Here is a 27,779-nt window from a genome sequence, read left to right as displayed (position 1 = left end):
TGGGTCATCTGGTCTTCCCTTCACAGTTTACTTACTCGCCTCTTTTCAATAAAGAGGTGATTGATGTACCACAGTTACTGGCATTAGAATATAAGAGTTGGGTCATCTTGTCCAACCTCCCTGCTCAAGGAGGGTTGTCCCAGAGCACATAGCACAGGATTTGTCCAGACAGTTCTGGAGTATCTCCAGTGAGGGAGCCTCCACACCCCCTCAGGACAATCTGTCCCAGTGTATGGTCACTGCACAGTAAAGAGGTTCTTCCTCGTGTTCAGATGGAACTTCCTGTGCATCAGTTTCTGCCCAGTGCGTCTTGTCCTATTTCTTGGCACCAAGAAGAGCCTGAATCCAGCCCCTTGGCACCCCCCTTTAGACGTTTACACACATTGATGAGGGCCCCTCTCGGTCCTCTCTTCTCGAGGCTGAACAGGCCCAGCTCCCTCAGCCTTTCCTCACAAGAGAGATGCTCCAGTTCCTCATCCCCCTGGCTCCCTGCGCTGACCCGCTGCGGCAGCTCCACGTCTCTCCCGCCCAGACGGAGGAGCCCAGACAGAGCACTCCAGATGCGGCCTCACCCGGGCTGAGCAGAGGGGCAGGATCAGCTCCCTCGATCTGCTGGCAACGCCCTTCCAGACGCATCCCGGGATCCCGGCTCGGCCGCAGGGGCTCCCCGTGGGAGGGAGCCCCTCCGCAGCCGTATCGGCGTTCCCAGGCCGCGCCATCCATCGCTCGGCCAGCGGCTGCTCCCCCTGGTTGCCAGGCGGGCCCGGACGCGCCGCCGGGATCCCTAATCCCGATCCCTGTTCCCGATCCCGGCCCGGCCGGACGCGGCCTCCGGACCCCCCACATGGAGGGGGACAAGGTGAGGGGAAGCGGCGAGCCGGGAATGCCGGGGGCGAGGGCAGGACACAGCGCCGGTGTGCCCTGTGCCGGCCCCGAGAACCCCGCGGCTCTGCTGGGACCGGTTTGTCCCGGGAATCGCCCAGCCAAGAGCGGCCGTAAGGAATTCCTTATCCCTCCAGCACAGGGATGAGGCTGCACCAGCCACACAGCTTCCTGCAGAAGGCGATAGGTGCTTTGGGAAACCCCCCATGCTTCACATTGTATGTTTAATTCTCGGTTTAATACCCACCTGACCTCTCATTGCCAGGAACCCGCATCGCTTTCGCATTAAGGTGTTAAAATATGGAAAGTTTGTAGAGCTCCAGAGTAAAGGAAACAAAACCACGTGCCCGCGCGAACATCAATTACTGTGTCACGTTTTCACTTGAAAAAGCAGAAGTGTCAAGTCGGTTTTGTTGCTGTTGTGTGAATCTGGATTTTGCAACTAATTAATTTGCGGTCGTGCTGGACAGAAAATGCAGTAGGAATAGAGTGGCTGGGCAGGGGGTGGGAAGTGGAGCATTAGTATCCCTCTGGAAAATTTTAGATCCAGCTTCAGTAACTGTGGTACATCAGTCACCGCTTGAGTGAAAGGGGGTAAGCTAATGAGTTGTGATGGGAAGGTAAACTCTGATCTGATATTTTTCAGAGCCAGAGGCAGTGGCACCAACAGCCACGCTGTAGGAGGAACCCTCCTTGTGCTGTTTCTCTTCTATCACTCGTGCTCCTTACCTAGTTGAGGGCTCTCGAATTGGCAGCTCATATTGGAAATAAGAAAGATAAATATTTGTATGTAAAAAATAAAGAATTTTTCTCTGTTTTAAAAGCTACAGAAATTTCTCTTACTGCTCTTCGAGTTTCTTTTTCTTTAGAACTGTAGTAAACTGAGTTCTTAAATTAGTTCAAAACTAAAGATTACATTCTGAAAACCTCTAGTCTTTCTACCTGTAAATGGAGAAACGCCTTTTGATCTCCTTTGAGGAGTTTCTCTGAAGTAGCAAGGTTTCTTGTTCCACTGACTGGTTTCTGTTTAGATTAAAGCATGGATTCTTAAATGGTAAAAATTTTCACAGCATGTTTTGAGTTCAGTAAATCTGTGGTATTTTATGTGAGCTGAATGCTCTCAGGCTGATGAATGAAGTTAAACCTCTGTGTCATTGAAATAACTAATCTTAATCTGTTTAATGAGTATATAGGTACATATGTAAGTACTTCTGAATTAGCAGACAGGTGAGAAACGTCAATAAATCCTTTGAAAGCTTATTTTAAACATTTTTGTATGTGTACGTTTACTTACAGTAGTCTCAAAGGTATTGTTTCTTTAAACTTTATAAAATATCTGTCTTTTTCTGTGTGTTTATTAGTCTCCTGCAAAAGCAGAGATTTAAGTGAAACACCATCATATATAAAAGCAACAGATACTGGTGGGGGGAAGGGGAAGGTGAAATCTTCACACCCCAGAAAACTGGCAAATGCATATTATTGGGTGCCAGAGAATCAGCTCTGAATGTTTGCTGAGTGCTTTTTGCCTCAGCTTTGAAATAAATCTCAGAACCTTGTCTGATGTTGTCTGTTGGTTATGCTGGTTTTAAGCTGTTAACATCATTAGCATTCTTTCTTTCTTTGCTGATATATAACTGAATATTGTCTAAAACCAAAACATGATCATATATGTTAGAGATTTATAATAGGTTACTATTTGAGGCTTTAATACAGCATTCTGTTCTCTTCCCATCTAGGGTACCCTCACACAAGTTCTGTTGAGTTTTTCAGGCTTTGTTGATGCTTCACTTAGGAAAATGGTCATCTTTGGTAACCAGTTAAGTCTAAATTTGAGAATAAGGCTAGCCTGATCACGTCACTTTGGATATAGTCATCATCCTCCAATGAACTAGTTAGAAGATTCAATAGATTAAAATTCCTCCCCTGCCTTAGTGATCCCAAACAAGATGATTTTTTTAGTTTAGTCTTTGTAGCAGCAGCCAAGCAATCGAGAGCAGGAACTCTGCGAATGAGGATAGAAGAAATATGACCTAGGGAGCACTCCTGTGAAACAGCCCTCATGTGTGCTTTGATTGGTTTCATTGTCTTTTTGCTTTTTTCTTCAGTGCTGCATACAAATATTTCATGTGGCAGTGAACTTACACATGTAATCTGAACTTTAGGCCTCTTCTAGGCCCAGTCAGGTCAGCTTTACTGTAAATAGATCTTAGGGCTAAATCAAATTACTGTTTGCATGAAAAAACTCAGTGATACTTGCCATATACACCTTGATCCTTTCCTTTGAAATATTGTCCTCCCTGCAAATTAATTACTCAGGCTCTTCTGTGTTTTCTACTCTAGAGAAGAACTAAAGAAGATACTTGGAAATCAGAAGAACTTAGGAAACATCTTAAGGTGATTTTATTTTATTTCTAGTAGTCTTGATGTTGTTACCTTACAGCAGTGGAATTTGCTTTGTGTCTACTCACATTCCTATATGTATATATTATTCCTATACATATATTATCTATTGTATTTATTTTCATTATCTATCATGTTTGTCATGCATTTTTAAACTGGGTAATTACATTATCTGCTGGTCAAATAGGCATTCAGGCTTCAGTCAGCTACACCATCGATTTTCATATTAGGTTCTTTTTGTATTTTTTAAAAACTTCTTTCTAATATCTATCTTATTATTATTTTATTTATTAGTCCTTTTTTACAGTAACCACAGACATAATGTTAGTAATTTTACAAAGTAAGCCTAGAAATAGATCACATTTTAATGAGATTTGGGAAATCAAATAAACATTTAGCAACCCACCAATTATTTTTTTCCACATGAGTGTACTAATATCAAAATAGATTGCTGAATTATAATAATAGATTTTTTTTTTTTTTTTTAATTTCAGGCATCACAACCAGATAGTCAAAATGAAGACCAAAAGCACAGAGAAAAGAAACTGCTGAAAGATAGGTCTGTTCTCGACACAGACACTCATAGACATGAACGAAGAGACAGAGGGAAGAGCAAGGAAAGAACAAGAGAAAGAGAGAGGCTTAAATCCAGTGAGAGAGACAGGGATAAAATGAGGGAAAGGGGAAAAGAACACCAGAGAGGAGACGGAGAGAGATACAAAGATAAGCTCCAAGAGTCCCATTTGGAGAAGGAAAGATACAGTGTTCACAAACATAAAGATAGGGAGAGTGATAGAGAAGGAGACAAAAAGCATAAGAGACATGAGATAAAGCAAACAGATACAGAAAATAATCTGAAATCATTTGAAGAAGGAGATAAAAAACATCACAGAAGAAGAGAAAGCAGGCATCATTTGGGTAAGTTGCTTTAGGTTGCTTTTGTCCTTGGAAATATTTGATATTTAGATAGGAATGCTCTGAATCCATACCCCATCTGTACGGAGAGGATCGAGACAGGTAGGTGAGAATGCCTACTGACATGTATCTTTATAGAACCTTTTGGTAACCTAGTTTAGGTGCTTTAAAAAAAAAAATAAAAAAAAAAGTGATGCTTGTTTCCCTTCCTCTGAACTGAGGATGGATGTCACTGGTTTTGTTGGTCAGTTGACTTGTAGAGAACAAGAACCTTCCTGCCCAGACATTCTCCACTGAGTGATCCCTTTGGATCCCCAACCTGCAGCGTGACTGCTGAAGTTAGTAGCATGTGCCATTATTCCTACCATTCCACAAGACAATTGAGAACAAAGGGATTCATTAGGAAAGAAGAAGGAGTAACCAGCTTTGGAGAGATAATTTCAACAGAATATTCATTTCTTTTTGGAAAGCTTTTGTGTTAGAGAAAACACATGCCACCGAAATACTATTTTCTATATGCTGGAGTTAATTATGTACACATTTGAGTATTACAAAGTTTGTTCCTTAATTTATACATCTGTTTTCTAGAGGAGGAGAAAACAAGAAGTGAAGAGCGAGAGAGAAGACATAAAGAAAAAAAGGTAAAGGAAGGGAAAGTAGTGGAGTGTTTCATAACAGAATATGATAAATTTGTAGAATAATGAAGAAACTGGATCAGACTCCATTTCCAAGAAATCCTAGAGGTGCATACATAGTAAGGTGCTCACAAGTGTACAAAACACACAAAAATATATCTCAACTATTCTAGGGACATGCTTTATTTTTCTTAAACTAAACATGAAATAAAATTTTCAGAGCAAACAGTGCTTCATTTTTTGTACAGTTACATCAAAATTTTCCATTTGCTATTTATGACTTTATTAGAAGGGTAATTGATACATCCTACTTTATTTTATTCCAGCTAGTAAAAAAGAATTAAATTTCTGTGTGAAGAATATGTAGTCCAAAGAATTTTCTGTAGCAAAATATGTAATGTCCCAGAAGAAATGTCAGAATCTGAAGTGCTATCATAATTTCAAACTTGCTATTGTAGGAAATTAAAAAAAAGTGATTGGAAGATCCATGTGACAGAAAGATTAAGTACTTATAAATACATCATTGTAATGGTCAAAAATTGATAGATTTGTGAAGATAAAATAGTTCTGGAGAACTTTCTAACCCTTTAATGTTGTTTTTCTCTTTCCAGGATAATGATGCAAGAAGGAAAATGGACAAATTTTTAGCCTACAAAGTTGAAGATGACCGTGTACACAAGTCAGAGAGAGATCAAGAGTTGGATAAAGAGGGAGAAAGAAGACACAGAGAAAAAAAAGAACATTCTGTTGGGCCAGAAAAAGAAAAGCTTTCAAAAGAAAGAAGTCACAAACGGCATAGAAAGGAAGAGGAAGAAAAACATAAATCAAGGAGGTCTAAAGAGGAATCTTCCCATGGCGACAGAGAAGGACAAGCAGCAGAAGTTAATGAGAGAATAAAAAGCAGAGACAATGAAAGAAAGAAGCATGATCTAAAGGTAGGTTTTGTCAAAACATTATAGTTTACTGTAATTCTTGATGCAGCATAGATAGGAAAATAATAAAAATACTGGGATTGTAAATCAGCATTTTCTGAAATTGGAGGCTAAAGTGGTAGATTGAAAGACTACATCTGTATTTAAGTATCCTAATCCAGAGCTGATTCTTTCCATTAAATTTAATCAAGAAACTCGCTGATGTTAGAAACACCTTTTACTTATAAAATTCTTTATTGCTATGACTTTTGAAATTTTTACAAACACCTTGAAGAGAAGCTGCCATTAGGCTTGAGGTCCATTAAAGTGTGTTGGCTGCCTCTATAAAAAAATATGATTTTAATAGAAGCTATTTTCCATGTTGTCTATAAAGGGAGCACATCCATCTAACTCACAAGTAGGCATGTGAATGCAGACCCTTCATACTCGTGGGGTTTGCCTCTACCTCTGAAGCACATCTTTTATGTTTCTAATATAGAGCATGATGTTGTTTCCTAAAGACTTCATCAAAACCTTGACATTTTTTACTGGTTTTTATAAGCATTCTGCAAGAATGAGAGAAGAAGTGTCTAGTAATCTGTAACTCTTAAAATCAGATAAGTTTTATGGAACGTATTACCATTGAGATGGTCTAGGCTAGTGCCTAAAGAGTGAAGATGTACAAGGTTCTCAAATAAAATTTCAGAAATATATTTTCTAGTGAAAATATTAGTCATCCTGAGTGTAGGGGCCCACCATAAATGATCCCTGCAGCAGGGAACAAAAGTCTAGCCAGGAGCTTGCTCAAGGTTTGTCTTCCTTAGAAATTTATTTAAGTAGCTGTTACAGAACATACACGATGATGCTTCTGTCCCAGAGTTGTGCTTTGTTTTCTGAAGTTCATGAGTACAGACAAGCACTTTTGTGCTAAACAACCTATTGAATACATTTCCAAATTTAGGGAGACCTTCATAATACAGAATTTAAGAGTCAAGTCTCTATACTGGGTATTGAAAGTGCCTGAGTCTGTTTCCCTGATCCCTGGGTCCAATTTGTGTAAATAGTTGGAGTACAAACTGTTAAAATCCCTTCAGAACAGGCCCGTTGTCCCTAGCCAGTTTTTCAGAACATCTTACAAGTAATGACTGAAATAAAAAATAATATGTCATTGATTAGAAACCTTTCTTACTGTTTGATAACACTGCTACTAATACAGGTTCATATACATATTTCCTCCCAACATTTCTGACATGTGAATATTGTGGCTTCTTTTACAGAACAGTGAATACAAAAAGGAGGAGAGGATTCAAGAGGAAACAATCCATCAGCATTTAAGGTAAATTCAGAGATTTAAAATAAGTGAAGACTACTGGATACTAGGCAGTATCCACTAACATTCATTTACCACCAAACCAATAAGCATGAATTCTTGATCTCAAATATCTGGGGTGAATATAATGTTTTTTCACAGGCCTAATACAGTAGCAATTTTGCCCCTAAGGTGATTCAGATAAAAATGTATGTCTTTGTATTCCATTTATTTATTTTTTTTTGTATCCCAGGGTAGCAAGAGTTATTTTGCAATCCTTGCAAGCTATATATATATATATATGTTAATCTGGGCACTTAGTTTGGGAGACAGAAATGGTGTATTTTACCATCTGGAAATTCATGATACAGTCACGTGGACACATGTAAGATTCATGATAAACTATATAAGACTCCCTTATGTTGTTTGTTTTAATTTGAATATCTACACTTAGTTCTTCTCTTGGATAGTATATAAAACATTGGATATATATATCACAATTTTGCAGTTTTATATGAAAGTCCAAGTCATCCTCAGTAGAATTTCAGGATTATGTGTCCTAGTTTTATTACCAGCAAATATAAAATCTTACAGAAGTTTCCTGTACATTCCAGTTCTCTCTGCATTCTTTAATTCTCGGGCCATGTGACATTCCTATACAACTTTCTGAAATCTTAACTCTCCGGGAATGTTGTTAGTTGCAATTGTCATTCTTAAACCCTTGTTTAGGTTCCTGACTCAGTAGAAGTCTGGTGTGGTGGCTGCTGGGGACACTGGCAGACAATGAAGTCACTGCCACTGTTGATTATTAGTAATGTTAAGGGTGGCACAGATCCCTTTGGTTCCAGTGAAATTGTCACTGCTGAAGTGTATTTCTGTACAAAAGAAAACCATGACAGGTTTCAGAATACACATGTTGGGATGTTCCCTGGCAGCAGCGCTCAACTGTGTCAGCAGTGCTGAGTGTTCAGGCAGTGTTTTGAAGCTGTTGCTGATGGGATGTTGTGGGCGAGTCACTGTTTGTGCACAGCTGGGAAAAGGGAGTGAACCATTCCTGAATGGCAAGGAAGGCAATCTGATTCAGAGGGATGTCCCAAATCCCTGGTTCAGCTTCAAACACTGTTAATGTTGAATCATTCTAATTTGTTATGATGGGATCCAGCCAAATTTTAATTTTTATTCTTGCTTTTTCCTGTGTTTATCAGTCCCAACAGCAGTATATATGAATACTCAATAAGTCAAAACATTCTCTTCTTGAAGTCTGATACTCGTAAAATAATCAAATAGGTTATTAAGGAGCAGAGTGGGTTGTTAGTTTTCTCCTGCTCTCTGACCCTGATTGCATTTTCCTCATGAATAAAACTCCTGAATGAAAGCACAGGTTTGAAGTCAGTCTGTGGTTTATGGCTTTAAGCACATTGCACCAACCTGCTCTTGATCTCCAGTTCACTGTAGACATTAATACAAGCCATAAATGTGTGGGTTTCATAGGTGTTTTTCCTCCTTACTTTTTCTTCCATTTTGATGCAATTATAGGTGTTAAATTTGGACAACATTTTTGCAGTTCTTAGCTGACTATTCACTTGGATGTTTTATTATAATTCTGTGTAATAGAGATCTATAGAAATATTAGTAGAAATACTTCAGTTTATTCAAAATTTTCAAGTGTTTTTTTCCTTTTCATGAAAAAAGACTTTTTTTTCCCCAAAACAAACAAAACCCCCAGAAGACAAAACCAAAACAGAACTTCTGAGTTAACCAATAAAATTGATATTCTCTTCTTTTGCAATAGGACTGTAAAAGATAAAGGAAAACTCATTGAAAAAGAGGAAAAGGACACAAGAGAAGAGGTAAAACTATTTGGTTTTGAAAACTTAGAATGGTCCGTTTGTATTGAGATGAAGAACAATTAAGATTTGTGTTTCAATATAATACATTCAAAGATAACGTGAGATTTATATACTGGTATTCAGGCATCTCCTAATCTGCCTTCCTGGATACAGCATTAGAAAATTTATTTCTTCTGTATAAATTTGTTAAACATTGTAGGTAGCCATCTATTCAACTGTATTTCAGTATCTTCTCAACAGGGAGAATTAAATCAAATTCCAGGGGTTTACAATTTAAGCTGTTGATTTTCTTTGTATGTTTGTTACTCCAAGTGCCACAGCCATCCAGGTGTTCCAGCATGACTTCCTAATCCTGCTTGGTACTGACAATATATTCTCCATTTATACTTTAAAGTAGGACCCCAGACAAATGCTGACAGGGGGAGGTTTATAGTGTGTGGAAAAAAAAGGTTTAAGATGGAAGGTTAAAAAGCAACTGTGTTATTAATAAAAATGACTGCTCTGTAGGAATAATTCTGAGATGATTACAGTAAGGTAATAAGGACTATAACCATCTTTATGAGTGTGTTACTAAAGGGAATAAGGATTTTTTTTAAAATGACATGAATTATACTATATGAATTAGTTATTGCTGAGTACCTGCAACCTCACAGGCAGAACAAATTGGAGAAGTTTTGCCCAGATGGACAATTTGACTTATAGAATTTATTGTTGATCCAAAGGTTGAGTTGAGAAATGACAAAAAGTGGCAACTAGAGGTACTATGGTCCTAATCCTACTTCCAGGAGTCTGATAGTTCTGAAAAGTAAGGTATTTGTAGAAGCTACTCACTGCTGTATAATGTCCTTAATACTTGTGTAACTGCTACATCCTGGGAAAACTAGTTGGCTGTAGCTTTTGGGAAGTCACAGAAGGATCAAAGCTGTGTCTAACTTGACAACCAGCTGTAAATGTAGAACCAGGTAATAAGCTGTGCTGTTGTGCTGGATAATTTTCATAAAACCTCACATTTATTTCCATTTTGCAACCTGTTGAAAGCCCTGATATGTGAATAGTTTAATCCCTGATTTTGAAGATGCCATTGAGGAAAAAAGCTGCTTAAAGGTTGGATAGAGATCAGTATGTGTCATTTTAAGCTTCTCGTTTGTTTGAGGGACATGTTTGGGTAAATAAATGGCATTATTTTAATCAAGTTAATAAGCTAGAGAAAGGAAATTTCTTTGAAGTTATTTCAGGGATACCATAGATTTTGTTCCATGTAAATAAAGTAGAGGATTCAATGTTAACAGAGTCATTTATGTATAAAAATATATGATTTTCCTGTGGTATCCATGTCTCTGTTTTCCTGGTTTCAACATCTGCACTATTTTATTAACAGTATGAGTCCCCCAGTAAAATTTAAGGATAAGGGGTAATTTTGTCTAATACTCAAAAAAGTAGAGCAGTATTATTTTGTTGTTACACCATCGTGGAAATTCTAGGCAACACAGCAGTTTTTATGTCTTTTCCAGTAAAAATACTGGTGGAAAAACAGTTGGTCTTCACAAGATAAGGTTGAGTTATGTTTTTCTTCCTGGACTATTCATTTAAGTAATTAATTACCCTTGTTAATACACTTATTATATTTATAAACTCTATGGTGTATGTTTGGTTGAAAATACAGAAATATCCGAGAACAACAACTATTAACCTATTTTATGCTAGGGTTTGGGAGATAAAGATATTTTTTGTAAGATTATTTAACAGCTTCACTTATTTTTCTCATTCAGGAAATGAAAGATACACATGTCTATAATTCAGACACAGGACTTGATGACTTTGCAGCAAATTATGAAGATGATTTTGAAGTAAGTAAAAGCATACAGTTGTCTGTGAAGTAATTCTTGAGTATCAGAGTAGTGAATAACTGCTCAGAGAAATAAAAATTGCAGGATATTACATAGATTTTAGTTTAGGGTTTTTTTGTGACAGTGACCTTTAACTTGGCTAACAGTAGGTAATGAGGAATTAAAATGTTATGTAGAAATTCTCTGCTATATATTTATTTAGCTTTCATCAGTAGCCCTTTACCATTCAGTGGAGAGAAATGAGCACATTAAGGACTTGTTCATATCACTGGTGATATGAACATGGGATTGGCATGAGATAAATTGTCTTAGTTAATAGAATTATTAAAGTATGAGCCTTGTGCATGGACTTGCAAACAGATAGTGTGGCAGTTTAGTAAATTTGAACTTGCCATTAAAGGGCAGCTTGAATTAAAACTATCATATCAATGACTTCATACATCCCTGAAGCATTTATGCCACTCAACATCATCATTTCATCTCTTTAAGAATTATGAACACATAATTCACTTAAATATATAGATTCTACTCTAGGATATTAAGAAAGACTATTCTGGGCACTGAAGGACAACACTAGGGGATTGTCTTGTCTTGCTTAAAATTACTGTACAATCAAGAGATGCCATTGCATTTCTATCAAACAACTATTTTAGAATGCCTTTCAGTCAGAGGATTTATAGCCATCTGCATGAGATTTTTATTTTGACAGCATTTTATAATTTCTTTAAAAGATCTTGAAAAAATGCATCTTTAATCCATGTTTATTAGTTATTGAAAGTTCTGTTACTTTTCAAGGATTATGAAGATGATTTTGAAGATGATGAAGACAAAAGTGGTGAAGAAAGAGATGTAGAAGAAAACCTAAGGGAGATACCATTTTCCAGAACATCGGAAATTGAAGAAATTCAAAGAGCAATTAGTGCAGAAAATGATAGAATTTTTAATTCACCGCTGAAGAAACTTGAAGATGAAAGAAAGGAACCAATCATGGGTATGTGACTAGATACCAATCTTTTTTGTAAAATATATGAGTAACACGTACAACTTAGGAGTAAACAGGCCACTTTTTCTAGAAGTCTGCTTAAAGACAAAGTCTGGTGCTCTGAGTGAGTCACTGAGGTTTGTGGGTAAGCACTGCAACTTCCACATTACCAAAGAATGATTCAGAGGCATTACTAATCATCTAAAATGTGAAGCATAAAAATGTACAGACTGACATTTAGTACATCTTATTTTGGGTAAGAGGAGAGGATATAAGAGTCTGGATTTTGAAAACTGGAGGAGTGTTAGAACAGTTCGGGGCTTCCGCTGGCATTAAATCACCTTTTTCTTTTAAGCAAAGTTGAAGCCTCTGCTCTGGGTGGGAAGGTGAGAGAAGCATCGATACTACTGAGATATCTGGTCCTACATAGCTTTTAAATGCAGGCTCTTTCTGCAGTGTTATCTTGCATTCAGTTGATCTGACACCTGGGAGTGCCAGAGCTACTTATTTTCCTACAGTTGTGGTTCCCCTTTGCCCTCCACACTCATGTGAATGACTGTATATAATCACTGTGCTAAAGAACAGTAAATAGCTTTTTAGTCTGGTTCATACACTGTTAGTACAGCCATGGAAAAATAGCATGGAGTTTCTGTGAGTCTTTACGGTATCTCTCAGAGGTCTTTTCCTGCCTTGAACAATTCTATGATTCTGTCAATAGATTTTCGGTTTAGTAAAAAAGTCATTGCAGTCAGTACTAGTAATGTGAATTTCTTCTTGCAGAAGATTTATGCAATTATTATTTTTCTAATAAGCATTATGGAATCAATAAATTTTTTCCATTAATGCTATAGGACAGGATATTAGGACATTAATGAACAGGGCAACATTCTAATATAGAATCAGATTTTAAAATTTCAGAATTTGTTTCAGAAATTGGTACTTTATTCTGATTTACACAACACATCTTTTTTTGACCAAGTTTCGACCTCATTTGCTTAAAATGGTTGTTGCTCATTCTGGTACTTATTTTTAGAAGTTTAAAAGCATATTACAAGTATTGCCTAAAAAGGCAGTCTTCCTTTGAGGAAGTGAAACACCATTAGTCCTGACTGGAAGTTGGATATTAAGGTCAATTAGCTACCACTTAGCCTGAAAAGGGAGTAAAATAGACATGACAACAGTTATTGTAGCTGGTCTATTAACTGTGGCTTTTGAAGAACAGTTTTCAGTGTTTTCCTTATTCATCCAAGGACATTAGTTAAGTTTTTGCTGATGGGGTTCTCCACTACCCCTAGTGATGAATTCTCATTTGGAGGGGGAAGTCTGTGTGAATTTGGTAGGATTTTTAGAATTGATCATAGGGCATTTTACTGTGCATGGGGGAACAAGGGACCTGCTAGTGGCAAGAGAAAGAAAGAGGCCCTCTCTGCATCACAGTCTTCTAAAACAAAAATTGCTATGGCCAGTCATTTTGAATTGATTGATAAAAGACCATAATAAGGGGCATATCCTGGCCCATTGCTGAAGTGAAGCTCATTATACTGAAAGCTGTGATGGAGCCCTTTGTGTAGCCTGCAAATGAGTCAGTTTTGGTCGCTGTGTTGTAATAAATCTGTTGCTTTTCAGACTTACTGCTTTACATTTTCATGCACTGTAAAGTGTGTACTGTAACACTAACAATGTTGTATAATATCACAGAAAACCAGTCAGAAACTGTCAGAAACTCTTTTTGTGGAATATTCATGGATTTTCAAATGGCAAACCAACGACAAAGTAGCCGAAGGATGGCCAGTAAGCAGATGTAAGTGTATTCTAAATAATCCACACAAAATGGCAGCTCACTGTGTGAGATGTACATTTTTTCATTGTATTTGAAATATGTGAACTTTATAAACTTGAGGCTTATAGAATCAAATATTATTTTGTTGGCTAACAGTAATTAGTTCTTATGTAAGTGTAATGGGCAGGCTTTGCTACATAAAATTTTGTAACAGAAATTTATCTATGTGTCAGTTTATGTGCATCATAATTCTTCAGTCACTTAATTAGATATTGACCTAAAGTACTAAAGAGAAGCCTTTAGCTGCTGTTGGGTCTCTGCAGAACAGTGATTCCTTGAAATAATCAAGACACTTTTTAGTGCATACTGTTGCCAAAATAGCATGTTTCTTTTCAGGGATAACACCAGTTGGTGTAAAAACATGTTATTACTGATCTAAAATTGATCTAGATTTGAGATATCTAAGACATCCCTCTATTTTAAAGAAACAAATTGATGCTTGGTTTTTGTGGGACTTGCCAGGAGCTCCAGGTTTATCTGAAGCTCTGTATCTGCCTCCAATTTTCTGTTGCAGTACTTGGATGCATAAAGCAGGATTATTAAATGTTATTGTTAATAACAGATTCTGCTGTTTCATGGCTGCACATCAGTGACTAATCTTCACATAGGGAGAATTTTATTGTATAAACTGTCTAATTCACCTTGCCTAAATTTATGTGCCCAAATTTTACGCAAGGTCATTGTCTGGGCTTCCTCTCTAGATGGTGGAGATGGATTAGGAAACTCAGGAAGGCATGTCTGAAGAACGACCTGCTGGAATGTTTTTCAACCTCTAGTGATTGTGTGCTATGACTGATCATGGCTATGTATATAACTCTGTGTGCATGCTGACAACATAAATAGCTTGTGAAGATACAAAGCCTTTTGAGGGAGAGAGAAAGGAGTTGTGGAATTTAATGCTGTGATAACACATTACTACCAGTAAATAGGCTGAAAGCTTCCCTTAAATGAGCTGTGGCATTTTGGAGTTGTAAGAAATAATATGAGCTTATTAGTTTATTTTAAGGATTTGTGTGCATGTATCACTCAGATTTGCAATTAGGAAGCAACTTTTGGGTATTTGAGTAAGATCTTAGCAATCTGTGCCCACATTTGTGAAGAGGTGATATATTAAGAAGCACAAGTTAAAATAAAATTTGTGTAAGAAAATGTCATCAAGTAGCAAAAAAAGAGATGTATCTGGTTTGTATTTATTTATAGTTTTTAAGTACATGAGAAAAAAACCTGAAAGTGCAAGAGAGAGACAGGGAGACTGCAAAAATTTTCTCGTTGTCAAGGGATTTGCACTATAGGAAGAGCCTGGAATTAACTTGTAAACTGACATCTGCATGTAATTCAAGCAGTTCTCTCTTAAAATGATATATCTTAACAGCTTTATGTCATTACAGCAGGTAGATAGTCATATGAATTGTGACAAAGATTGTCAGTCTTTTCATTATCCACACATCCCACACAAGTTGAGTGATAGGAATCTCTTTGTAGTTGATGATAATAATGTCATATAAATGTGGTTTTTCACTTTACAGAGTAAGATACAGTATATGAAGGTAGACTTGTTTCCCAGTTAAGAATCAAACTATAGTTTTATTTGTGAGTAAAGATGAAAAAGAATAAAAGTTAAGATAGGCAGAAAATAAAAGGATTGAGGGAAGATGGATAAGGCAGTTGAGTTATTTTTTTATCATTCCAGCAAGAGAATTTAGGAAGATGGAAAGATTTGGTGTTCCATAGGACAAAGAGATCCAGGTATCTCAAATCCTGTACAAGGTGCTAATCTTACTCAAAACTAAAAATGCAAGTGGAAAAATACACAGTCTCCCTCAATCTCGAATACTTGTTTTCATACAGTTTAGATCAAATCCAACACTCCAGTAACTGAAGTTTTTTGGAGGCCTGCTTTTAGGGCAAGAGGTCAGTATTCATGGCCACGGGTTTGGAATCAGCAATAAATTGCATTTGTATATTTAAAATATATTTCAGGATTGATAAACTGCTACTGTTATTTGTTTCCCTAATGATGCAAAGAGGTACAAATTCAGGCAGTTTGTTCTATTGCAAGTGGAGGTCATTCAAGATACATTTGCAGGTCTCTAACAAAGCCAGGATATTAGAGAGGAACTTTATAAAGCATGTACATATACAAGTGATGTAAGTTAATAAAAGGAGTTTAGGAGAATTAGCCACCATCCTAACTAGTGGAAGAGAAATTCATCTCTTACCTCACAGAACAGCTTCTGAATACTTAGAAAAGATAATCTACTGGGCTTTTGACAGTGTGGGTTTAATAATAAACCAGGTTTGCCATTTACAGTCTGGATTGTGTTTTCAAATATGATCATTATGAAATATGAAAACTCATAATGATATTCTATATACTTCTATTGATATATTTTGATCTGCTAATTAATTTTTGTACAATTCACACAGATTAAAGGATTGTTAGATCTCTGGTACTGTACAAAATCACGTTGCTTTTCTTTTGGAATACCAAATACTTGGTCTTAACTGTTTTTTTTTCTCTCTTGTAATTAATTCTAAAGAAAACGGAGTTCAGAACTTCTCCCACTAATTGACCTGGATTTCTCAGTTAGTTTCTCATTACTGGATTTGCCCCCTGTAAATGAGTACGACATGTATATCAGGAATTTTGGTAAAATGAACACTAAGCAGGTGCGTAACAAATGTACAGTGATACTTAAATCCTGAAAGTGCTGATGCTCATTTTGAAAATAATTTTCCTTAAAAAGAAAGTTCCTAAAGCTAATAGAACAGTAGAGTAATCAATTAATAATTTTCATCTCTAAACCCTAATTACCATAAAGCACCAATGTCAAAACTTTTGACCAGGCAGACCATTTCCTTTCTGTGTTAGAAGAGGACTCTCTCATTTTCCTTCCCCATTTTCTAAAGGGCTTTCTGACTGTCTGTGGCTCAGTGTCCCCAGATATGCTGGCTTGGTGTTTATGCATCACGTGAGACATTTTGTAATTTTGCACTCTTGTGTGAAATGTGGTGAAATGTGCATGCACAAAATAGGAACAGTGTGTCAGTATGCTTAGGTCTGAATTTACAAACAGAAGAGGCTGAGCCCATCAGTTTTAAAATTACAAAGTCCTGTTCAGTTATGTGCTGTCATTCTTAGCTGTGTCACCCATTCACTGATCTCTTTCTACCTTAGGCGTACGTTCAGTGCAACGAGGACAATCTCGATAGAGACATTCAGACTGAGGAAGTTGAGACATTGGAGAAATGGACACAGCATCCAGGAGAAAGTTCTCTTGTATCTGGAGGTGAAGAACATTTTAATCTTACTCGTTTATGGATGTGTTTGTGTCATGTAAACTTTCTCTTTTTTGTGCATTAATTGTCAGAATGTGTAGTGTGTCAGGCTGCACTGATACCAAACTGCCAGAGGCATTTTGAATCCCCATGGGGAGGGGGGTGAAGAACAAGTGGCAGAAACAATTCTTCCTTCTGGCTTGCTGTTTCTGTTGGCAGCAAAAATGATTCCCCAGTACTGTCTTCAACACTACTATTCCTGCTGAAGAAAAGCTGACTCCTACCACTCTCCTCTTGCTTAAAAATTAAATTGTTCTTCCACTTCCCTTAACCGATTCCCTTTTGAAGCCTCAAGTTTGGTTGTTTATTTTTTCTTGGTTTTCTGTAGGTCCAAGAAACAGCCAGGATATGTCAGTGAATGGAGCTCTAACACCTAAAATTGATTCACAAAGATTAGCAAATTTCCTCCGGTCTGCCTGCCAGGTACTTTTGTGTCCTTAATATCCCTTGTGAGCTGTGTACATAAATATACATTGTGATAGATCCCTTACAGCTCTTGTTCTGACTAATTTGTGTAAATTACTTAAATAATACTCATTATCAATGAGATTCATCTCTCTGCAAAGGAATGGAATCAGAGCTGTGCAACTTCTGTGTCTGTAAAGATGTATTTACAAAGATACAAAATTAACAAGAGTTGATAAAGGTTTATTAAATTTATCCACGTGGCTTTGGAAAAGCTAAAAATAGCAAAGCTGAAAGATAAGATGACCCTTTTACTTCTATAAATGTAATTATGTTTGAAAGGTGATTGCTGTTTTGCTAGAGGAAGATCAAGTTGCAACACAACCCAGGAAACTGAGATCTGGACAAGCCAGTCTGTCTATTAGTGATAGCTGTTTCCAGTTAAACACTAACCAGCCATTCCTCCATGGTAAGGGAACTTTATTCTACACCTTTTAGTGTACAGAGTGAACTCTTCTTTCTTTGCAAAATATCATGCTCTTTGTCATAACTGTGCAAACAGCACATATCAGGATATACAGATGATGTAAACCCCACTTTTCTTTTAATTGCACTAATCCTGCTGTGACTGTGCAGATGGGTTTCACGTAGGTAACATCAGAGCATCCTGCAAGAAATATTTTCCAGCTATCCCTATCAGAAATATAGCCAGCAATTAGCATGATGCATGTAATTTCTTGCCCCTGTTGTTGAGGGGCCATCCCAAGGGGTGTAATTTTGTTTGGGCTCTTTATGCTGACAGTAGGGCCCAAATTGTAAATAAAGGCAGGTTATTGAGCAGGGAGAATACCACCTGATATATTGGAAAAGAAATTATATCTTCCCCATATAAACAGTAGCTGTTCAGAGGAAAATAAAAATGAAAAATAGAGCATCTGTAATTGTGTTAGGAAGGCCTATGACACACCTAATCTAACATGAACACATGAGATGACCCAGCAAAAACCTGGCCTGTGCTGTTTCCTGTTTGAGGCTCAGCTTCATTTTCAGTATACAGACTGACGTCAGATCAGATTGGCTTGCTTATGCCCAGAATAATTATTCTATTAACTTCCTGACTGCCTTGCTTTTTGTTTTCTACTCACTTATGATATTTTGGAATCCTTCTCTAGTCCCTCCTTTTTTATTGCATAGCTTCAAAAGCAACCCACTCCTAATAGAAATATTCTTCATAATTGCATCTTAGTTCCTTTGTTTGTTGCTATAGCAGCTAAATGTGCTTTTTCATCTGCAGTGAGTTTGCTTTTTTATTTATTGCTTCTGTTTCTTGACTTTTTCTTAATGGTTTAGACCGAAAAATATCCTGCCTATATGTCTCTCAAGTTCAGAGACAGACACTACTTTCTGTTCATGGATTACCTGAAAAGGCTGGTGTGGACTTACTGAACAGAAAGAGCCTCATATGTGTTTGGAACATCTGGCAGCCCTCCAGTCCTCAGAAAGTTTTAATATGTGACTCAGAGGTACGTTTTAATAATGTTGTATATATTGTATATACCCATTGTATATAGGGGTTATGTTATATATATAACCCATCAAAAAGAAAAGCTTTCTAATGTAAATTTTGGGGGGTTTTGTCTTGCTGCAAGATATGACATCTTTTGAGAAACACATCAGGGCCTAGTGAATTAAACACTCTTCTCATTCTATTTTGTGCTCCAGAACAAAGTTGTAGTGATGGTCATGGTGTTTTGTTGTTTTGGTTGTTTACTTGGACTCTACTTCATGTTTGAAGAGTGAATGAAAGTAAAACATCTGGTTTAGATGTTGTCAGGACTTCTCTCTACCCATCACTGTCACCCAGCTGAGTCACCCCTTCAGTGTTTTGGTAGTAGATGCAGATTACAAAACAATTGTCTTGAAAAGGCAAGGCCTACTGAAAGTCTTCTGTCCTACATCCCCTTTTAAAATAAATTGCCCTTTTGCCATGAACACGTGTAACCTCTATAGGAATGACACTAGGAAGTACAAATGTATTTCAGGCCTGTCATATCATTTCCCTATATCATAATACCAACCATGCATGTTTTTACTGTTTAACAGGTGTTATGTTGCTGCTTTAGCCCCAGTAAAACAACATTAGTTTTTGCTGGAACAATAGATGGCTCATTGCTGGTCTGGGATCTTCGAGAAGACTCAAGAATGCACCCTCATGTGATGATGAGTGGAACTGACTGGACATTTAGAGTTCCAACATTTTCCACAGGTTAGTATCTGTGCATCCTGGTTAGTCATTTTGGGTGCAGTGAAATAATTCCCACTTTAGCAAGTTCAAGATTTATATTTAGTCTCATACAAATTGTCAGTAATTAATAGCTGTACAGAAATGTAAGCCAACTCAGTGTGCATCAAGCAGTGGGAACAGAGAGGTGGACCGGCTATAAAACCTAAGGAGCATTGGAATACTCAAATGGACTGCTCAACCAGTACCTCATCTGAAATCATTAGCTTAGTCAGTTTTCAATATATTGTGTCCCATAATATAACCTACATTTTTTGATCTACATCAAATACATATATTAAGATTTCTCTGGTTTGACTTAAACACATTCACAAAATCCTCTTTTCTTCACAAGTGTATCTAATTGCAGGAGCCTTGTAAAAATAAACAGTAGTTTGTTGTTGACAGCCCTAATTTTTTTAGTAGGTCAAAAATGCTTGGTTTTATGTTGCACACTGGGCTGGTAGGCAAATGTATGGGTACAGTTTCATGTAATTGCTTATATAAACAGGCAGGTTTAATGCTGTATACTTAGAAAGCTTTATGCTTTTAGTCTTAAGTGAAATTAAGTTCAGTGCACAGGAAAAGTCCAGAAATCATGAGTATCTGACAAAGAACACTTATTAAAATTGCTCTAAATACACATTTAGTTTAAAACGTTCTTAAAGGGTAAATACATATTTTCTCAGGGCGAATTCTTTGTTTCAGGGTAGTTAATTTTTATTAAGAGTAATTTTTCTTTGATTTTTTCTTTTTTTATGTTAAGCAGTGATTTATTTCTACCACTATTTTTTATGAAGCTTGACATTATCATAATTGTTTTCATGCTAACCCTGAAATGGAAGACTTTAATGCAGTGTCTGGTACAGTGGCATTAACGGTGCAGCAGTCATTTGGAAAATGAGAAGTAAACAGAAATATTGAAACATTGATTTATCCTAGTAGTATTTTGTTAGTTTAGGAAACAGTTTGCAGTATTTTCTTGGAGACTTTTGCAAAGATATTCTTTATGAAGTCCATTATTTACCATTCTTTTTATGTTATCATTCTCCCATAAGCTGAAAAGTGATTAAGGTTTTGTTGCTGGTTTTTGTTGAAAGCAATATCATGTTTAACTCTCATTGTCCATAATTACAGATGGCATTCTAAACTCAGTGAACCACACCTCTCCTGTACTTGCAGTGGAACCTGTCTCAACCTCTCTAGACACCGATCGCAGTTTTGGGCTCTCAAGCCTCTCTTCTCAGGAGGGTATGTAAGCTACTCATCAGAGCATCAGTCCATCTGAGTCTTTCTTCAGGATCTAGTGAAGCAAATATTTCACAGTCAAAAGTCAGTTTATAATCCTGCTTTGCCTCTTGTCTGTAGTATCAACTGCACACAAATCCATGCTTGTTTTCTGCCCTCAATTTTAGGTAATGTTCATTCAGTGCAGTTTCACATCAGATGTGGGTGCATGCTTGCTATAATGTCTGCTTTCCAGACAATGTTTTATTCCATGATAAAACTGGTTATCACTCAAAAACTGCCTTTAGAAAAGTCTTAATGCTTCTATAATGCCTGAAAAAAAATCTCTGTCTGAGTAAGTGAAGCAACTTGCTCATATCTGAAAGCACATAAAATGTGTGACTGTACTTGGTGGTTTTTCCTGTACCTTTTGCCTGGTTTTTTATGACCAACCTCGGCAAAAAACATTCTAATCCTCATGTCCTCAAATTCTCAGACAGTGTGCTGGAGGAGGCATTATTACTTCCATTTCAGATTTGTACTTTGAAATCTGTAGTGGTTAAAAAAATGTGCTTCATGTTGCAGGTTTTACAACATTTCATCTGTTGCCCTTTATGTTCCTTTTCAAAGTCCATGCAGAATCCAGACATTTTTAAAAGATGCAAACAGAGATCATCTGCCTTTCTGGTAGGACAAACTGCACATTTTAGAATAGATAGAGATATAGAACAGACTGTTGGAGTTGGAAGGGACCTACAAGGGCCATCCAGTCCGACTGCCTGAGCAGTCTGGGGCTGACCAGGTTCAAACACGGTAAAGGCATTGCCCAAATGCCCCCTAAACACTGACAGGCTTGGGGCATTGACCACCTCTCTAGGAGGCCTGTTCCAATGTTTGACCACTCTCTCAGTAAAGAAAGTTTCATACCTTTATTTTGCCTTGGTAGAATTAGAGCACTTGCCCTTTATAGGCAGCTGAGAGGATTGTAGAAGTTTCAGAGAATGTATTAATGTAGGAAATGTTTTAAATTCCCTGATATTGTTCAGCACGAAGGTCAATGTACAAATATAAATTGTTGCCATTCCTTCCATAGAAGTGTCAGGCCCTCTATTTCAGATAGCTTCAATGGATGAAAATGGAATCCTCAATATGTGGGTGAGTAATGTATGTATGAAGAGTATAATGTGTTGGAGCAATAAAATACTTCAAATATAGCAACTCAAATTCAGACTTTCTGATGAGAATTTCCTCCCTGAAAAGTACAGCAGCATTAGCCATTCTCTTGGAATTCTCCTTAAAATTGTTGACCTGACTCCCTAATGTTGTCCTTAGGAAAAACTATCAACAGGTACATGAATTCGTGAATACAGGCAATCAGTAGCTTTATGTCATAGGAATATGTTCACATATTTCTATTAATGGAATAACAGACCTCAGTCCTCTTTCACCCTGCTTTGTTTTGGAATCACAGTGGTGTCAGAGACTGTACTGAATGTAGGGGAGAAATTGCATTCATAATTTATATAAAACAAATGTTCAAGAGACAAAAAGTGAAAATCAGTGGTTAAGATTGCCTTGCCTAAAATATGATGACCAGGAAGGCACGAGGTCTGTTACTCTTAATTACTGTCCTGACAACTCTTCTTTCTATCAGATGTTTTCAGTCTTTTTTTCCAGCAGGCATGGGAAGCTATTTCTGGAATTGCAGAGGTTGACAGGGATTAGAGAATCCACCTGAAATCACTGTAGTGTTAAACCTGTCTCTCTAAATGTTCCTTTAGAGTTATGTCATCCATTATTACAACTAGTTAAAAAACTTTGAAGTCTGGTAAATATTGATTGTTTATTAATGTAAATATTGACTTTTCAGGTAGTTGTTGAATTGCAAAAAGTGGATTTAGCTGGTTCACAAACTGATTTAGGTGAGTACTGTACATTAAAGGTAGAATAAAATGCTCCAGTTTTGACACTATGATGTTAGAAGAGAGAGAGTCAGTGATGCCAAGCAGTAGTTTAGAAGAAGGAAAAATTACTGAGGAAAAGATTGATTCTGAACAGTACATATCTGATGTTTGGGGTTATTGGTTAGGCATAATAAGAATTATTTTCACTGCTATCTGAATCTCATCTGCTAATTCTGTATTGGTAATTGCCACTAAACAACCACATTTCTTATAATATCATAGCAGTTTTCCATATCCCTAAGCTTTATTTTCGAAGAATATAAGATTCTATGTCTTTGGTTCTCCTTTCTTTAGTTTTAACAAATCTGTTACAATTCTTTCGCTGTTGCCTGAATCTCCATTTGGTAATTATCCTAAAAGTTCTCTTTTGGGTAAGGTACTTAATTTACTGTGAGAAAAAGGTTTCCATGAAAAAGTAAAGAACCAAGTCCATTCAACCCTTTTTGAGTTACGTGAATAAAGCAAAATCCATTTTTTGCTCTTTAAACAAACTTAAGACTTACATACTTGCCTAACTGGAAAAGGCTGTGATTAAAATCCTGATATTTTTGAAAATACATAAATAAACAATGAAGTCATGCCAACAAACCAGAATTTTTGATCAGTTTTCTATAGGCTTGTGTTCAATGTCAGGCTATATTAAGCAGCTAAAGCTGGGTATTATGTCTGTGGAGAGGTACATTTTAAAGCTGTGATCATGTCTTGTCACAGTTTTACTGTGACCAGCTTTCATTTTTTTCCTTTGCGAAAACATTTTTGTCTTTGAAGGATTTTAATTATTTATGCTATTCTCTACTAACAAGCAAAATAGACCAACTTTGTGGAAGCATTATTACAGTTTCTCATTACTAAAATTCATTGTCAAAGATGCAAGTGACTCAAATGTACATTTTAAGCATTGCTAGAATTGGGTTTTATGGAGTGATATTACAGGATGTTATATTCATGCTGATAAACTAAAACAAACATGTAATCATGTTTCCAATTTCTGTCAAAAATGACAACTCTTCAGATTTGGATTCTGAAGTAAAAAGTTGTAAATGATGGAAGATTCTTACATATCAAAAACTGTATGCACAGTAAACAATTTAATTATGAAATATCCTTTTACTTACCACCTTAGGATTCAGTTTAATGATTACACTTTTTAATGCAAAGTGCTTTAAATAATAATTTTATATAATTTTAGGTTTAGTTCCTGGAGGGAAAGTGAAGTTAGTACATAGTTCTACTATGGAACTGAATAACAGGTAAGAACACTGGGACATTTCTATTTTACATGTGTATCTCACAAAGCTAATTCCCCCTATACTTTATTTATTTGCTGTTATATAAGACATATTTAACATTATTTTCATTAGTTGTTTTTCAGGGGTTTTTTAATACACATTTCTTCCTAGAGCTAGCCATAGATATTTTAAATCAAGAGTTTCTGTATGTACTTGCATAGCTTTTGGAGACAATTTCCTGCATTAAAGTCATCTTTTCCCTTAATGATTTTGCAGCCTTTTCCCAAAGGATGTTCGCCAGAGAATGCCACAGACACTGACTATTAAATTTCTGTCTTCTAATCCCAATCATTTCGTTGTTGGGACAAACATAGTGAGTAATGTGCTGAAATTCATCTCACTTTTATTTTTGTTTTGGAAGAGTCCCAGTTAGTTGGAATTTCACCAGTAGGCTGTATATAAAATTTATAATTTGAGCCTATTGTTAAAATCTGTTAGCTATTAAAATTTGTTAGCTAGTAAGGATCTTTTAGGCAACAACTCTGTGAATTATTTAACTTCCTCTTGTAATACCTATAATGCAAATTTTCAGATTTTTTGTTTAATTAATTTTCTTTTTATCATTCATAGGGTCTGGTAGGCCACGGTACAAGACATGATTTAAAAGTTGTTCCAAAGCTATTCAGGCCCCAGGAGAGTGGACTGAGATCAATAAGCATCACTGCAATTGATTTCTTCCCTTTTGGAAAGCCACTATTTTTGGTATGAAAAAGTTTTAATAGAAGTTTCATTTTTTAATTACTTGCTGAGGGAGTATTTCTAATTTGACATATTTAACTAGATGTGATAATTGATTTACATCACTAATTCAAATCTGCCATGAAGATTTTAAATGTAAGCACTAATCACAGAGTCACTGTAAGAATTTATTAATAATTTGAAAATTCTAGGAAGTCTTCCTAGAGGTAGAGGTAACCCAGGATTGTAAGAAGAGGTCATTTTCTGTTTTCACAGAATAGCTTTTTTTGTACATGGGTTAGAGCAAACTTGTAAATGTTAGACAAAGGTTATCAGAAAATAACTGGAAGCAGTGGTATCTGCCTCTCTTTGGATTTAGTTTATCAATTTAATATTATTATAGTGTTAAACCCAACCTTGGTTTTACAGAGTACATGTGGCACTAAGCAGACCCTGCCCCAGTTCAGATTGCTGTCAACTTGTGCTGGATGATGGTATTAGTGAAGTTGGAGAACTTCTTGTAAAACAGGAAATTGGGACTTTAACCCAGGATTAGTGGATACTCTGGTATACATACAGCAGTACAGAGGGACTGCTTTTGAACTCAGAGTTACATATTGATACATAAATACAACAGCTAAAATCCACATAGTCCATAGAGTGAGATGTGAGAGACATGTGCCACTTGAGTCAGAGATCTGATTTTATTTATATGCTTGCTATTCTCAGGAGTTGAACAGCAGTTGTTATCTTGCTTAGTTTGTTTTATTCCAGAAGGTATTTTCTTTTTGACTGTGATACAGGTTGGCTGTTCTGATGGAAGCATTAGATTACACCAGATGACATCAGAGTATCCTGTCATGCAGTGGAATTACAGCACAAATGGCCAGCCAGTTATTGCCCTGCAGTGGGCTTTAACAAGACCTGCTGTGTTCTTTGCCCTGGATGCATCATCCAACATTTACATTTGGGATCTTCTGGAAAATGATTTGTTTCCTGTGGCAAAGGAGACTGTTCCATCAGAGAAGTAAGTGCATTGCATTGCTCTCTTTTTAACAAAATATTAATTTTATTACATGGAGTTTTTTTGCTTGACATTAAATGTTCATTAGTGTTGGCTTTTCTAACTGTGTTTTGTAAAGTACTGAAGGTGTGAAACTACAGAGGGCTAAATTTTAGTTTATTTACTTATTATTTTATGCAGTCTGATAAAGGAGAAGTTCTGTTAGTAGAAATCAAAATCAGGTATAGTGTTACCAGTCGGGACAGTCTGTAGAGGGAGCAGCTGCTGCTGCTGCTTATATGAAGAGAAAAAATTTGCTCCCACTAAAATCGCTGGATTTTAAGTTCATTTAAGTTCAAAATAGGCAAGATGTTGGACAACATTTTAAAATGCCTTTATATGGTATGGTTACCAACCTAAAGAAATACATTGTGATGGTTGTCACAGAGTAAACAAGAATATTTTTGCCTGGCACATATTCCCCACTGAGAACACCAGGGTCATCCCACAGTGCTGTTCCTGGAGCCAGGGTAGAGACCTGGTCACCTGTAGGTTGATGCCCAACAGCAGCTTTGTTCAACCTTACTGAATTAAAGCACTGAAGATTCTCCTTCCTTCCTGATGAGTGTCCTGCTGGGGGACTCTGTCTTCCCTGGGCTCAAGTTACCCTTGGTGAATGTCCCTCTGACTGAAAGTTTCCCTATAGCAAAGTGCTGCTGGTTTGGGGAGAAAACAGTACGGTTTTAAAACTTGTTACACTGTACTGGAAAATGCCATAAAACATTCACTTTTACAAGCTTGAAATAACTTTCAAGTCATGATTAGAAATTGATAGTGGAATCCGTGGGAAAAGAATTGCATGTTATATTTACATGAAATGATTGCAAGTGGTGAAAAGCTGAAGAATATGCTGGGACTTGAGCAGAAAAAAAGGAATCATTCAGTTGACTGCAAGTAACCTGGCATAAACATGTTTGAAAGCACCAATTTCTATTAATTTTGCCTCATTTAAAACCTCTCCTGTTCTTTTGATTTCAGGGTTGTAGCTATGGCTCTACTGGGAGAACCAGAAAAAGCAAATGGATTGTTGGGCATCGTGCTGGCCAAGGAACCTGGCCAGATAGACATTCAGTATGTAAAGAAGAAGTGGGCATCACCTCAGCCTAAGGAATTTGACAAACTGCATTCTATTTTACTGCAGTCTTTTTAGAAAGAGGCTTGTACAATTTATTGCAAAATTTCTAGATTATTTTTGTCTGCAATTAAAATATTTGTAATTTTATATTTGTATATTACTTGTATATACTTTAAAGAATATCAATACAATATTTCAATGGAAACAATATTTTTTATCATAAAAATGTCAGAATAAAATTTACCATTATTGTACTCAGAAATTTGAAATGCTTTTCATTATTGAGAGTACTCTAAATGTATATGTGTCTTTTAAAAATAGCGAAAACGTGTTCTTATAAATTGCATGGCTGTTTCTCATTACTCCACTCGACTAAATCACAACAATCCTTTAACAAGCATAAAGTTGTGCCTCTGTACAAACTGAATTTAAGGAGTTTTCCAGCTCTGGGCCTTTTGAACACTAATGCTTCGTAAAACCTTCTCATACCTACCTAAAGATGTTATGCCAACATATCAGAATACAAATTTACATCACAAATATCTTACTTCTGATTTTGACCCTGAAGCTTTGCAAAAGGAATACCTGATTAACTCGAGTTCTGAGATGTACACTACCTGCTTGGATCACACAATGTGAACAATATGCTTGGGAGATTTACTGACATTCCAAATCCTCTGGGATTTCTGATGTAAACCAGAAAATACTGACCTGTTTAAGCCTGCAAATGATTTCCAAAGCTCTTGTACAGAGGAAGAGCATAGCTGTTTATCATACAATACTAATTTTTGTACACTATTGATTAAGTTTCGATCAAAACCAAGCAATGAAAATGTCTTTTGTAACCTAACAACTTCTGGCTTAAAGATCATGAGGAAAACCTTGAT

At 36.6% G+C, this 27,779-nt stretch overlaps 1 protein-coding gene across 1 annotated transcript; it reads left to right on the top strand.

The window, feature by feature from the left end:
• Positions 1-675: 675 nt before the first annotated feature.
• On the top strand, positions 676-27,235 carry DYNC2I1 (dynein 2 intermediate chain 1). The gene is made up of 24 exons (XM_050310522.1): positions 676-859; positions 3,223-3,276; positions 3,777-4,200; positions 4,786-4,838; positions 5,444-5,767; positions 7,021-7,079; positions 8,845-8,902; positions 10,672-10,749; positions 11,545-11,740; positions 13,430-13,532; positions 16,112-16,241; positions 16,750-16,861; positions 17,239-17,333; positions 17,658-17,784; positions 18,666-18,838; positions 19,419-19,581; positions 20,734-20,847; positions 21,917-21,978; positions 22,694-22,745; positions 23,977-24,037; positions 24,293-24,389; positions 24,647-24,778; positions 25,558-25,781; positions 26,796-27,235. Exons 1-24 carry the CDS (start codon positions 845-847, stop codon positions 26,965-26,967), a joined length of 3,078 nt encoding a protein of 1,025 aa, XP_050166479.1. The 5' UTR covers positions 676-844; the 3' UTR covers positions 26,968-27,235.
• Positions 27,236-27,779: the final 544 nt, after the last annotated feature.

The sequence above is a fragment of the Myiozetetes cayanensis genome, unplaced genomic scaffold (assembly GCF_022539395.1).
Source record: "Myiozetetes cayanensis isolate MyiCay16 unplaced genomic scaffold, myiCay2020 scf1, whole genome shotgun sequence".
Lineage (NCBI taxonomy): Eukaryota > Metazoa > Chordata > Aves > Passeriformes > Tyrannidae > Myiozetetes > Myiozetetes cayanensis.
The sequence above is the reverse complement of the archived record's forward strand: the minus strand, read 5'-3'. Positions and strand labels throughout refer to the sequence as shown.